Source organism: Halictus rubicundus, chromosome 2 (genome assembly GCF_050948215.1).
Source record: "Halictus rubicundus isolate RS-2024b chromosome 2, iyHalRubi1_principal, whole genome shotgun sequence".
NCBI classification, from domain to species: domain Eukaryota; kingdom Metazoa; phylum Arthropoda; class Insecta; order Hymenoptera; family Halictidae; genus Halictus; species Halictus rubicundus.
This window is the reverse complement of record NC_135150.1, coordinates 9,282,758-9,297,592: the sequence shown is the minus strand read 5'-3', so window position 1 is coordinate 9,297,592 and position 14,835 is coordinate 9,282,758. Positions and strand designations below refer to the sequence as shown.

At 39.0% G+C, this 14,835-nt stretch overlaps 1 protein-coding gene across 7 annotated transcripts in view; it reads right to left on the bottom strand.

Moving 5' to 3' along the window:
* Smr (nuclear receptor corepressor smrter) overlaps positions 1-14,731 on the bottom strand; it is a 74,026-nt gene extending 59,295 nt beyond the window's left edge. Inside the window, exons 1-5 of one of the 7 annotated variants that reach the window (XM_076805044.1) lie at positions 13,756-14,731; positions 8,459-9,482; positions 7,234-7,752; positions 5,994-6,294; positions 673-1,345 (exon numbers count right to left, since the gene is read on the bottom strand). In XM_076805044.1, coding sequence (XP_076661159.1) covers positions 673-1,345; positions 5,994-6,274 — 954 coding nt within the window. In that variant the 5' untranslated portion in view covers positions 6,275-6,294; positions 7,234-7,752; positions 8,459-9,482; positions 13,756-14,731. Of the gene's footprint in view, positions 1-672; positions 1,346-5,993; positions 6,295-7,233; positions 7,753-8,458; positions 9,483-11,864; positions 12,062-12,478; positions 13,735-13,755 lie in introns of those variants that run through there. The other 6 variants (XM_076805033.1, XM_076805039.1, XM_076805049.1 and 3 more) reach the window with 6 other exon arrangements.
* Between the last annotated feature and the right edge of the window lie 104 nt (positions 14,732-14,835).

Below are 14,835 nucleotides of genomic sequence, written 5' to 3'. Positions count from 1 at the left end.
TTGTACTTTCTTTATGCTCTCGAGTGTTTCATTCAATTTATCTTGCCTAACCTTCTCGGCGCAAACCTATTTCAAGAAAATCGATGACCCGGTTCAAGAGGACAGACGGTACGTTATCAATATACCTAAAGCCCCGTTATACATTTCTTGCACTTCAATTGAACCTCAAATAGCTATGCACCGCGGCACTCTTTTTACTATGCGTCGATATCATATTTACATTCGTTGTCTTAGTTATCGAAATAAAAAGAATGTTTTAAAATGTTTAAAGCTTGCGAACGAGTTACACTAGGTAGCATCCAGCACAACAATTGACGCGATAGAATTGTATCTGAAATGAAATAATCGTTATCATATCAACAAGTGCTTAAACTGCCACTTTCGCGTAAGATAAGAAAGGATTAAAAACAGGTGAAAGTCAAGAACAAAGACAAGCCACTTATTATATTCTTTTTTCTACAATTATACCGTCCATGTATATTGCTCGTGGGTCATTGTTGTCCGCAAAACGTTTTACATCGCTATATATACTCGATCAGCTGTTTCCGATCCGATTAGAATCATTTCTATCCGTGGAGGCTCACATTTGTTGATCGACAAAACAGAACGCGGCATTTATCATGTGATTGTTCTGGATCGGGACGCGGCTGATTTAAACAGTAAAATACCTACATTTGTGGTGGCGCTGCGATATACATCCCTCGTGGCGTAAGCAGTTCCCGAAAGCGATGGTGGTGGCGTTTGACTAACTGTGGGTGGATTGGCAGGCACTGCCGGAGCCACAGGCGCTGCTACCGGTATAGGAGTTGACGCCGACGAGGTCGACGTGACCACCGTGGCTACGGCTGGCACCGAGGCCGATGTTGGCGTCGGTGGATACGGATGGATATATCGCAGACCTCCAGCCATTGGTACAGTAACGTAACCCCCTGGTGCACCACCCACTGTACCACTCCCGGCACTGTTGCTTCCCGCGCTGGTACCACTACCGGTACCACTATTATTCCCACTTCCGGGTGGTGCTACGTTCCCAACGGCCCCAACACCAGCTCCGGACCCAACGACACCGCTTCCACTGTTCGTGCCACCAGCGTTGTTAACACTTCCGCCACCGCCGCCGCCACCGCCACCACCGCCTCCACCGCCGCCACAACCACTGCCACCGCCTCCACCTATTGAAGGACCTCCAGGAGCGTTACTGCCAGCTGTCCCAGCTGCCGCTGCCGCTGCCGCCGCTGCCGCGGAAGATGCGGCCGCACCACCTTGGACGTACGTCACGCCTGCTCCTACTGTTCTTGGTGACACAGGACTGCTGCTCTTGATGTTTACGTAACTTTGCGGCGACCTGAAATCATTACGAACCAGACATCATAATTGTTATAAGACAAAATTTCGAAGTTGTGGTGTAAGGGTTAATACATTGAACTAACAGATTTGGTTAGGAATAACTATTATGAATGACCAACACTATATTAGCGACCGGTAACCATTAAAAATGACTAAACATTTTTTTTGGTTACCAGTAACGATTATCGATAACCGGACGTTTCTTTTCGTTACCAGTCGTCATTATCAATGACCAGAATTTTATTTTGGTTACCGATAATCATTATTCACGAGGACAAAGTTTTTTGGCTACCACATAATTTTTAAAGTGAAGGAACAATTAATGAAATAAATATAAATATTACATCTACCTATAATGTAGTAAATTGTTTGTCACTTTTAAGAGAATCTATTGAATGGAAGTAGGTTCGATTTTCGATGACGAATCGGAAGAACTTTTTAGTCAGTGTATAACGAAGTTGCAAATTAGAAGGGGAAGCTTAGAAGTAGACTGTGGATCTTTAGGCACAATAAAAATTGTCCAAGTTGATTGTAGAAAACCGAGATTAAATGAAAATGTATTTTTCTTTTAGTCATCTTGAAAAGTCTAAAATAGTAGAACGACATTCTTGTACTTTTCTAATGTCTTTCCCGTTTTGTATGTGACCTATTAATTTTTGTCATAAATGCATCAAATTCGCAGTCTACTTATGAACATCAATACTGAATTAATGACCAAGGTAGAGTAAAATTTACTCAGTAAACGAAGTTATAGTTATGCATGCATTATATACATTATATATATTATAAAGCATATGTTTGTTAAATTAAATATAGAATATATATATGTAAGCAAACATGAATGTACATACGCAGAAAATATATAAAAGTATTGTTCTCCAATATCTTCTATTTTATTCTTCATTTCATATATTTTTATACCCGTTTCTTAACGTTATCAGTAATTTTAATAATTATAGCAACAGTCGAATGTAACCAGAAAAAATTTTTGTCGACATTGATTGTACGGCGACCAAAAAACTATGTTCTCGTGAATAATCAAAATTAAGTTCCCGACATCGATAATGGTTACCGGTAACCGAAAAAAATTTCAGTGACTTATACTGGTTACTAGCAACCAAACAAATAATAATCATTTAAAATTATTACTAGCATTCAACTAGCATTCATTTAAACAAATATTAATTTTCGCTGAATGACTTTTTCCAAAAATATTTTAAAAATAACTGCTATTTTGGACTTCTGTTGCGAACACAAGTTACGATTTTGGTTAAATAAACTGGAGAAATTAACATGTTGCAAATGGATATCACGTAATCCCTCGTGCGTTAAGATAACTGTTCCGGAAACACGAGACGTCTTGTTATTGTCTCCTCTACTGTGTATCATTTATTGTCTGCAGGATGTAAATAAATTCGATCAAACTGATAATTTGTTCATGGTCAGCATATGAAAATGCGCGGGAATTCGGAGTGCTACGACAAGACATCAGGGCGCATGTGCAGAACAGAATCGTCCGTTTCGGAGTCATAGACAGATATATTTCTCTTCTATTCACGAGCTAGCGATTTCAGAATTCTGATAACGAATATTAAAGGAATAAATAACTCGACGCCTAAAATTAAATTCTCGTGAAAAGATAAAATGTCTCGAGGAGCAAGTACATAACAAAAGCTGATGGTTAACAAACCAATGGCGTCACGCGATAAAAATATGATTCATGTGAAATCAAGCATCAACTATACATATGCTAGAATAGTAGACAGACGACCTTTCGGCGTTAGTTTGTCACATGTGGCAAAACACGACACGCATGCGTCATACGATATAACGATATGCGGTGTCGCAGTATAGCACACATCATGGTTCCGCGTGCCGGTGCATCGGTACCTATTCTGTGTGGAATCACTGCGCATGCGTTGAACATCACAAAGGGTGAATGTGCCTGTCTGCTTTCGTAAGGCGACGTTGCTATCGCGATGTTGCCAGATCGCCGTATACATTCGACCAGTTTCTTCCACAAGCGTTTCTAGCATTATTTCCTAGCGAATCGCGATCCAGGTTTAATCAGTTCCCGATTGACATTGCGATTTTACACTTTCTTTTTAACAATCAGTATCGTGTTTTTTGCAATAATCAATGCACCGAGAATTTTTTTACACTTTATCATATTATTTTATCATGTACCATAATATCTACAAAATGTAAGCTTGTAAGCATTCAGACGATGACAAATTTACCGCAGTCATACTACGTCTACATTATATGAATGAAAAAATAAATAAATGAATGTAACGCTGAAATTCAATGATATTATTTAACAATAATATGTCTCATGCCGTGTTTACAATTAATTATAATCCAGACTTAACCCAGACCTTGTTTATGTATATCACATTTGGATTTACACTTGCAAATACTTGGCCGCTTTATGAATTTCCCTAGATTATGAATTCTTGATGATGTAACGGTCACTGACCCCCCTCCTCCCACTTCTAAAATGTTCTGCGTACGATATATCACCTACTCTTTTTCCCTTTTATGAATGATGCTCAATGCGATTAGAACCTACATTCGAACTTAACTCGCGAAGAAAATGATATAACTGCGTAGATGTTCATACGGCTTTGTGTAAATTTAGTTGCAGCAGGATTAATGTATATGTACCGTTTAATGTACTGTTCAAAATATGAGTATTTACGTTAATTTGTCATTTTTTTAAGCAGCGCGTAAAAAGGAATGTCTCTTTTGCATACATTAGAAAAAATATTTCAGAAACAAAGGAAAATGTTTTCGATTGAATTTGTATTGTTTAAATCGTTTCTTTATGAAGAAAAATGTAAATATCGTTCTGCTTATACTTTGCGTTCATCGCCTATTAAAATACCTTGGAGTATGTTTTTATTTACAATTATTAGTGTTATTTCTTGAATATATTTTATGGTAAAAAGTTGTGCATTTTCGTCATCACCGCCATCTTTTATTCCCTACCATGCGACCTACTGTTCGCTTTCTCTTTCCTCGTTCAACAAGTTTTCATATTTATTCGATTTTTTATTCGAAAAATAAATCATTTACATCTAAGTAAAATGGGAGGTAGTGCATAACTCCAATTAGACGCGCCTCACTAACATAATAAAGTAGAATTTCAATCATGCTTTAAACATAATCTCGAAGTATTTAATAAATTACGACGCTGAAATATCTAAATAAAGCATTTCTTTGAAACGGAATTGTAATGAATTCCTTCATTAAATTCATTTTATCCCCACCAGCTGTATAGAATTACTGTATGTTATGATCAAAATTCTAATACGAATACATATACAACGTTACTTTGTATCTTTCTACGTTTGTAAACCTCTCGTGACAAACCTAACCTAACTTATTTTTCCCGCGTTCTAGTCTATTTAATTCAAGCCCCGTACCAATTCAAATAGTCATCACGCGTTAAATATTGGAAATGCTAATTATAATTCTTTGTCCAAATTTAATGTACTTGCAACAGTATATAAAATTAATTTGTGTAACTTTAATTATAACGTATGTATAAAAAAATGGCTCTAAAACTTTATATAAATAAGCATCTGAAAGAAACAATTATCTTAAAATCAGTGAAACTAATATAAAACTTATTAACAAAAAAAAAACTAATGTACTCAAGTGTGACTTCATTCTGATGAATATTATTACATATTACGAAAGATTAAATCTCGTACACGCGAGAGAAGTTAAACCAAAAAGGTATACCAGAAGAATAAAGAACGATGCAAAAGAATAATTCTGTGGACTTACTTCATCACACAAATGGGCAATCTCGAGTTTCAAAGGAATTTTTCCTTTCCATGTGCATTCTCTATATATACATCCAATACATCGCTTTTACAAAATTCACAGATTCTCGATAATATATCCGTTAGAGTATGATGCACAGCTATACATTTGTACTTTTAAGTAAACAATAAATACAAAATGTATCCTCACGAGGTTAAAAATCAACGTTGCACGTTGACGTTTGAGGTTAGAATCGACAGGTAGCAGTAGTAGTAGAATTGGAAGAACGCATGCGCAGTAAACTATACGTATGTTGTGTATCCAACTTCAATCTTTTACCCACCGCGTATTTCAACTTTACATTTTTCAATTTGAGCATATACAATGAGAGTATATGATACGAATTAGATTATTTACTATCTAATTCCATACAATGGATACACGAATAAAACAAATACGTATGCAAACAAATTTCAGATGACCCACTTTCTCAGAAATTAATCACTGAAACTTTGAAATCCTACTGTATTTCAATTATTTTTATAGTATCTCTATAACAATACTTTTAAAAATTCGTCAAAGGTTTGTTTAAGTTATAGCTTAACACATCCATCTAATTTCATAAACATTCTATTCATACACGAAATTGAAATCGAGTACATAGTCTCAAACAGAACACGTTGACTATTGCTCTACCTAAAATGGCTGATGATTTCTCAAAAGAACATATTTACTGAATCTTCCTGACTCCAGTTCGCTGGCCGAACGAGTCATGGAAGCATTTTCATTAAGAATGTTTGCCATTTTAATTACAACATCGAATACATAGTCATGCAATGCGACTGTGATAGCGAACACACCTACAAGCTTACCTGTGTAGTTGTACTGGAGTAGATCTCGCGGGCAAATGTTGGTTATGCGAGACCGGTGGTTGGGTCTGACCCCTGCCGGGGGTCGACGTTACGCCGACGAGAGAGTGGCCATGGGACCCGTGAGGATGACCGTGGGGGTGGGCGTGTGGGTGTGGAGGATGAGAGTGGGGGTGAGGATGATGATGGTGATGCAAATCTGCTCCCACTGGACCCACAGGGCCCACTGGACCCCCCACCCCCAGTCCGCTCACTACCTGGACTTGCTTGCCCACTGTCTCCATCACCCCTAACGCATTGTGTACTGAAACAAGTCCCGTCAAAATTCATTTCAAGCCTTGCTTTTTTCATTTAACTTTCATTTTGTTTTCTTTAACCTAATCCGCATTGGCGTTACAAAGGGAAATAGCGGAACCGAACTCAAACAGAAAAAGTTGTATGAAATAAACGATTTATGTAGAATCTAATTGTCTTTTTGAACGCTATACGTCATTCAATTACAACCTATCAACACATATCGAGAATGTGTAACGATTGAAAACAATGATTCTATATTTAAACAAACGATGTAGAGCACAAATAATTAATAGTACCGATCGCTTAACGATTGTTTATGTAATAAATGAAAAATGCCGCCTAACATGATTGCGCATCATCTTTAAAATAAAGGAAAAAGTTTACAAGGTCAACGGCGATAAGCATCATCAAAGTAACGGTACTGTAATGACTCTCAAAGCAAAGTAAGCCTTTACGAGCCGTTCTTCGGAACAGAAAACGAAATCTGTAATTTTAACGAGAGTAGCGAGTAATTTCTACTATAAATTATAATTTTCGGGAAAATTAGTATGTATACCGAATCTGATTTACCGAATGATATACCGAATGTGATATTTTATAAAATAGCACCTTGTATTATAGATAAAGGGAAATTACATAGTTATGAAAGCGGAACTGACAGAAAAGTTTTGTCTAGCCAAGAGATTAAAAGATTCATACTACCGTGCGTCGTCGTAAGATAACCCGACCGTCTGGCTCTCAATACAACTTACTCGTGATCAACATATATACAAGGTGTCCGTTAAATGACTGACCAAATTACAACGGAATTATCCACATGTCGATCGGTGTCGGTTACAGTAGTGTAAAAATATTCGCGAGGAATCGGGTAAATTTTATCGTATAGCTAATCGAAGCAGCAATTTTACGGCAGTGTAAGTAGATTCGTAACGGAAAAACAACTTACCGGTAATGACGTCAGCTGCGGAAGGTAAGCCGATCTCGAAATTCCCCCACGAGTGGTCGATCCGCACGAGAATAATTCACCGCTTCAGTCTCGAGTGAAAATCACGTACATGTGCGCGCGTAATCACGCACACATACGTACGCGTACACATACGTGAGTACACCAACCGATCTATTTATAAATTCTATATCGACGTTAAAAACTTTTACGGAACACGCTACTCCACAACATTACTATGCGTCGGCGAACTTTACTTCCCACAGGCTTGCTTCAAATCCCTTTCTTTTTGTTTATCATTTCCTTCTTACTTCAACGCTCGTGCTCGCACTTTCTTTTTCTCCGCACACTTCTTCGTTGTCTTGCTGTTGTTGTTGATTCGCCGTTTCCCTCGCACCTCTTACACGTACACTTTCATGCGTTCATCTACCACGACTCCGTATACCGTGACACTCGTCAAACACAAAACTTAACCCCGACCATTCAAATTTCTTTCTTCCGATGTTGCTCCGGGGACGACTTCTGCGGATAACAGTTGGAGAAACATGACATTAGTATCAACGTGTTGAACTTTGTTGCGAATCGAATATGGACGATATACACGAGGGACACGCGCACGCACAGCTAATATGTCATTGGGCTCGTTCGTGGGTACATTTCGTGCGTCTGCTGCGAATGCAAAAAAAAAAAGAAAATAAAAATAAGAAGGAGCGCCGATTGCCAAGATCGGGAGAATCTCCGCGAAATTTTGCGCGGGAAATTTGTACACATTGAACTAAGATCAGACGCGCCCTGCGTAAACAATCCTAAAACAACCATCGTTCGAGTGTACCAGATTCAAAGAGCACGAAGTGTCTTAAAATACGTATTTAGGGATAGTATACCTTCTCTATTGCAAAAAACGCGACGCGCGGCATTTAACACGACGGAATCTTGTTTGCATTACTCGACCGCTAACATTTCGATAACATGCCGCACAGTTTTTTAATTTCAAGAACGTTTCATCGAAACGAAGTTGACCACCGATAAGTAACAAAGCGAAAGACGAAATAGAAAATAAACAGGTGAGTTGTACTTTGAGAACAAGAAGGGGTGGGGGGTGAGGGGCAAGGAAAGGTGGCGAAACGAAACCAAACAGGAAGAGGAAGGGGATGGAAAGGTGATCGCGAAAGATGCCGCGTTACTGTCGCTACGAGCACTAATTTTGATCTTCTTTTAGCCGACTGACCCTATCACCGATTAGGCGGAGCGCGTTGCACTCCACTTGTTCTCACAACTTCCGGTTCAGCTGTTCGCACAAAAGTCCGCATATCTTTCGATGCCCTGCTCTCCGTGAGAGTCTCGGCCTCTATCCTTCTATCTCCCGCTTTCTTTCTCTCGGACACTAGCGATCACTGTGGATACACCTCAGAGAATCGCGATTGCTCCACAATTTCATCACTGCCACGTGGTTCACACTGAACTCGCGGACTATATTCCACCCACGATTTCTCGTTCCCGGTAAAGTCATTCTGATTCCTGTTTATCCAGCTAGGGACGCGCACGATGACAGTGTCGTTGCTTTCACGGCTGCTGTCGTTACCGTTACAGTTACAGTACTCGTTATCGGTCCCACGATGATGTAAACTGGTTAACGAACTTACTTTCATCGCGGGTCCTATTGCACCCTCGGCGAACCGTTATTTCGCAGTTCTACCTAAAGCGAGGTTCCTTTGACCGTAATTGTAGCACAGTGCGTGTACGATGCACGCACTGTGCACGTTTCCCGCGCACGTGAGCCAGCGCCACCAGGAGAAAGAAATTGGATGACTTTCAAGATGGCAGAACGAGAAACACACTGTTTTTACGTATACTGCCGTCCGTGGAGGCACCTCGCGCGTACACTTGACTCGACCGTCGCACAGTAGCTACCCGAGGAGTCAGCGTTCTTCTTCTTCTTCTTCTTCTTCTGCCTCTTCTTCTTCTTTTCTCATCTACTCTCTTCACTTCAAAGTTACTTATGCTATTCACAGTTGTTGCTTCTTCTGATTTTGTCCTACACCACCCATTGTCTTCTGCATTTCTTTCCGATCCTGATCGGCAACAGCAACATTCATTTCGAAGAGACTCTGGATCCGGTTTATTCTTTTGAAACCTTTACAGGATCTACCGTCGAACGTTCAAACATTTCTTCTCAATGTACCGCGCGCTTCGTTCTTGTATGCCTCGGTAGTGGCGGTGATGGCAGCAACGGCATTAGCCCGGCAGTGTTCCTGTAAGCAATACGTTGTTCGGACGTTTTAATAACACGCCTGTAGCAACAATCATAAGATGGAATTGTAAAACGATTGAATTCAAATGTCGTTTAACATCGAGCAACTTCCAAAAGGAAATCCACTGAGATATGTTCGAACATCTAAGCATATTGCAAAAATATGCCTGTACATTTGAACGTACTTTCGTCTGTAATTAAAGCTACACTACTACGCGCTCGTATGGTCACGTTAATTGAAAATTTGGCGTTCGTAATTTCAAAACAAAATTCCACGTTTAGATGGAAAAAAAGAGAATATAACTTTTCTTCGTTTGGTAGGGAAACTTCAAGAGTTTTTTCATTTTGACAGTGTGTTACTTTCGTGCACGTAATGGAGGCGATCGATCTTCGCAGCAGAAAGTACCGCAGCAGGTTTTCGTGCGTTTGAATTGCGTTCTGATGAGGAAAATCGATTTCACAGTGTCGACGCGTTGGAATTAATACAGTTTGAGGATAGAAGAGTTTATCTTTCTAGCAGATAATAATGAGCGACAAATAATTTTTGACGACGAGTAACCGTTGTATCTCCAACTCGTAAGATGATATTGATTTCTCGTTTATCGGTGATGTTTAAACTATAAAATAGATTAGATGCAAAAGATAATCATAATTTAGCGTCAGGCATATTATATGCATATCGTTGGAGCAACGAACGTGCTGGTGGAACTACCAATCGAAAATTGGACTTTCGGCAAAACCGTCTATTCAAGTTAGTTTCGGTTGTAAAATTAACAATAACCTATACAGTAACATGTAAAGCGTACAAGAATTCATTTGATTCCCGTTGAATACATTCCGTCCGAATTATTATTATCTTGCTAAACCTAGAACGGTCGATAGCTCCGCAGTCGTTGTGACTCAAAGTCGAGCCGAGTTGAACCGAGAAGAGTCGAATCAGACCGAACTGGACTGTGTAGTTTTGTAGCGCGTCAACGCGTAAAAAGGGGCGAGTGCGAAACGGTAGATCATACCAATGGAAAGACTATGTTTCTTCCCTAAATTCTTATTCCTTCATTTCAATCATTGTTCAGTAATCGTGCCGCTGATCGACACAGATAATGCATAGAACAATCCGGAAATATTCTTCAACCAATTAGGAAACACGCAAATCGATATATCGTGAAAACACGCATTCGATCTTCTGAAAGATACCGGAGGAGATGTATATCAGTCATTTTTAGGATATACACTAGTGTTACTATTTAATTCTTCAAAAATAATAAAGAAAATGCAGTACGAAATGTGCGTGCTATAACCCTATCACCCGCGAATGAAAATATCCTGCCAGTTTTGTCTTGTATACTCAAATGCATTATGTAAATCTTGCACACAAATGGAGTAACAGTTACAGATTGGAAGAAACAAATAATTGAAATTGTATTCGTAGCAGACGATTAAATTTCATTTAACAAGCATTGTGTAATTTTCTCTTAGAGAATCCAGTCTTGGGATTTCACTGTATCCAAGATCTACCGATTAATATTTAATTTTGTAAAATATGTTCTGGGAAAATTAGGAAAACTACGAAATGCAAATGAGTTTATTTTAGTCACTACGATTATTCATAAATTGTTTCAAATACATTGTACGATTATAAATGGTATTATATCACGTTACGTAATTGTTATATAATTATATATTACCATATATGTTCATTATAATTAAAATATGCTTTCATAACTAAATGTGAAAACTTAAACAAACTTTATATTTTCAAGTAATACCAAAACGTCTAAAATATATCTACTTCAAATTCTAAGGAATAAACAACACAAAATAAAAATGTTAAATATACGCAGAATGGATAGGCTTCTATTTATGTATAGATCATTCTGAATGAGATAATTGATATAAAACTTAATATGCTCGCAACTTCTTCTTTTTAGCAATGCATGATCGCCAAAATAAAGGAATGGGCATACATTCACATAGTAATATAAACATTTGAAGAAAAAACAAAGAAACAAAAGAAATGCTCAGAAGGATTAAGAAAATGTACGGGATTGTACGTAACGCATACACTCGTTTTTCTCGTAGCATATTCTAACAAAAGTGACAAAGAACATAAGATTATGCTAAATTGTAAAATTAAAATTGAGCTAAATTATTCAAGTAAAAATGTCTAGCTGTTGATAAAGAAAAAATGAAAAGGCCTTAAGATATTATAGAAACAATACGTTTAAATATATGATTCAAGTATATGTACTCCAAATTCAAGGTATGCGAGTATATTTATGAAATATCAATACCGCAGGATCGAACTGTTATTTTTTTTTTTTTTTCGATCAAAGTACTTGCCAGATAATTGATAAGGTACTCGATTCTTGTATGGATCACTTACATAACAGTGGGCGTGCACTCAAAATTAAATAGTCGATCTCTTCAAGCGGGATTTTCAAAGTGACGCGAAAATAAATGTTCAACTCTCCGGTACCACAAACGACGCACAAAGGTGAAAAGAACGGTGTGCCCGATTGAAAATGAAGTAGCGTAGAACGTTTTCAACTTTCGTTAACCTAAGAAGAGAATTAATTCTGGATGACACGAACGCTCGGGCGAAGGATGGTAATGAAACGCGCCGAGAATTTCATGAATTATTGACCAAAAGAATTTTTTACACTGTGATCTCTGAAGAGCACGTTCGCGGGGCATAGGGAACGATAATATAGCCTCGTCACTGACTACGGATCCGAGTTACCGATTTCGTTTGCTAAGCGAAGCAAAATATAACGACTACGTTTTACGTTCCGATATAGAAACGAAATAAAGTTGATAATACAAAACGCGACACGTCACCAATGGTTCAACAGTTACATTTGTTCAGCTCGCGTACTCTCCTGTGGTACGTTTTCACGGTGTCGTTTAAGGACTCGCAAAGAACGATCGAGTTAATGCATTCATCGATAATACGATAATGGTTTTTTTTAACGAGTAACAATTATATAACATACGTACGATTTTTAAAAAATTAATCACATGCTGCGTTGTTATCTTCAAGTTCACACGAAAAGTGGTCGGAATAAGATATCGCCTATTATTAGATTCGCTATTTCAGGATCTTGAATACTCTTCGGCACAATCACACTGCTCCGGACACCATTCGAAACGTGATTGTCGCGTACAGATAGAAAACATTTGCTAGCCGGTACACGGATATCACTGGGTGCAACACCAAAACACACTCCGGGTTCGTTGAGATAACACCTTTAAAATCTTCGATGGAAAAGGAACATGACACGTAGAGTCTAAATACGCAGAGACAGGCAGGCAGACAAGCAAGCAGCAGGCAGAGCGATGTGGCACAAGAAAACAGCAGAAGTAATACTCAGTCGGTAACTTCGAAACTATGGAGCACTTCATAAACACGATACATTTGATAACCTTATAACACGATGAAATACGCGCAATGAGGATGTACAGAAGTAGAAAACAAAAAGTCATATAACCGACGAGAAAGACTGACAAACGTCGTATAAACTTCCACGGCACAGAATCAATGAACGGCCAACAAACGAACGGACGACCGATTAGAATGCATGTTAAATGTTGCAGATGTACGTTCGCGGACGAGCATTCGGCAAGCACACGAGTACGTGCTACGATAATCGTCCCAAACTATGAGAATCCGTACACATTTCAACATACACTCCGTCACAGCACCATCGTTAAACTGTTTAAATTTGTAATACAATTACAGTAACAATAGTTTTCTCCTTTCTCTCTCTCTCTCATTACTCTTCTTCTTGTTTATCCCATCCGAAGAATAAACACAATAAACGGAAAGAGAGGGGGAAGAGAGGAGGATACAATGCACTTTATAATGCAATTTAACAGTATAAGTCAGACAATCGTGGGTGTGTGTGTGTGTGTGTAGAAAAAGAATCAAGATGAGAAATCATGAACGTTTACACGTATTCTTCGAAGAAAGAAGGATGAAGGAGGATCGTGTGTTACGATGTATGCGTGTATGTATACGCGCGCGCTCGCGCGTGCGTGCGTGCGTGTATACGAGCGGCTGTGTGACTCTGTGTGCCTCTGTGTGTGTTTAGACGCGCGTATATAACGAGAAGAGAAACGATGGAAAAAGGGGACGGAGAATATGTTTTAGCGATTGTTTCGGAACACCAACATATCTTTGTCATCACTGTGTAAAGGCTAAGCTCCTTGCAGGAGTCGTGAACACGATCGAAAACGTACTGGGTTAGTTTTACGACACATTTCTCTTCTCTTACCCGAACTACTCCGTGGTATTCCTAAGCGGCGGTGTCACGGTGATTAAAAAACACTCGCGTTTTACATTCGCGCCCCAACGAAGGGTAGTCGAAATCGTACGGTCAGTCCAACGTTTTCAGGGCCGCCAGGTTAACGTCACGAAATCCACCGACACAACCATAGATCCAAACGGTGGACGGACGGACGTAAGGACGGACGGCTGGCTGGCAGCAGGCAAAGCGGAATCACAGAGAGATTCGGGGGAAGGGGTATTGAATGCGGCGGGGTGAGGGTAAAGTTTCTAGACACGGGGCAGGTGGGGTCATAAGGGACCGGGGACGTACAAGTTGGAGTGGGGTGAAAACGAACGAGAACGGGCGAGCAACCGAACCGACCGACAACGTAGCGTCGCGGGGGACGGAGGTCTACGCTAGCTCAGGACCGTTTTATCCTGGTTCCATTAGTGCCACTCTTCATTGCCCTCGACACATTTTTCTCTTTTTTCCCCCTTATTTCAACATTTATTATTAAGATATCGATATCTTTTCGATCTTCCGATTGATATATGTATATGTATGTATGCAGTTTTCAATACCGAATAACAATTTGACAATCGAGAATATCTATTCTTTGTACTAACGGCACGGCGAAAACAGAAATACATGTATATGTAAGTCTTGAAAGATCTCCGCGACTTAAAGGTGATAGCTTACGAACCAAATCCTAAATAGATGTTGTGAAAAATATAATAGATTGTTTTGGATACACGTGTTTAGATTATGTTATTGATTGTTTTACAAAATATAATCAAATCTGGTCTTGGAAAGTGTAAATAACGCCTCTAAACGTTTCGCAGTAACACTACCAACGTTCTCAAATTTCTTATAAATTGTACAAACACGTTTCCTGATTCTGCATGTACTCGGGCTTTGTCATTTTGCTAAAAATTTGTGGGAAACGTTGTTTTTGAAATTTAACGAAATTTTCGATAAAGGGACCCACGAAAAATTCGGAGTTAAATGGGTTACAGACCCAATACATAATCGTTAAAATAGCTTGCATATCGGTACAAACTTTTCACTTAAAGGTGATTGCAAACG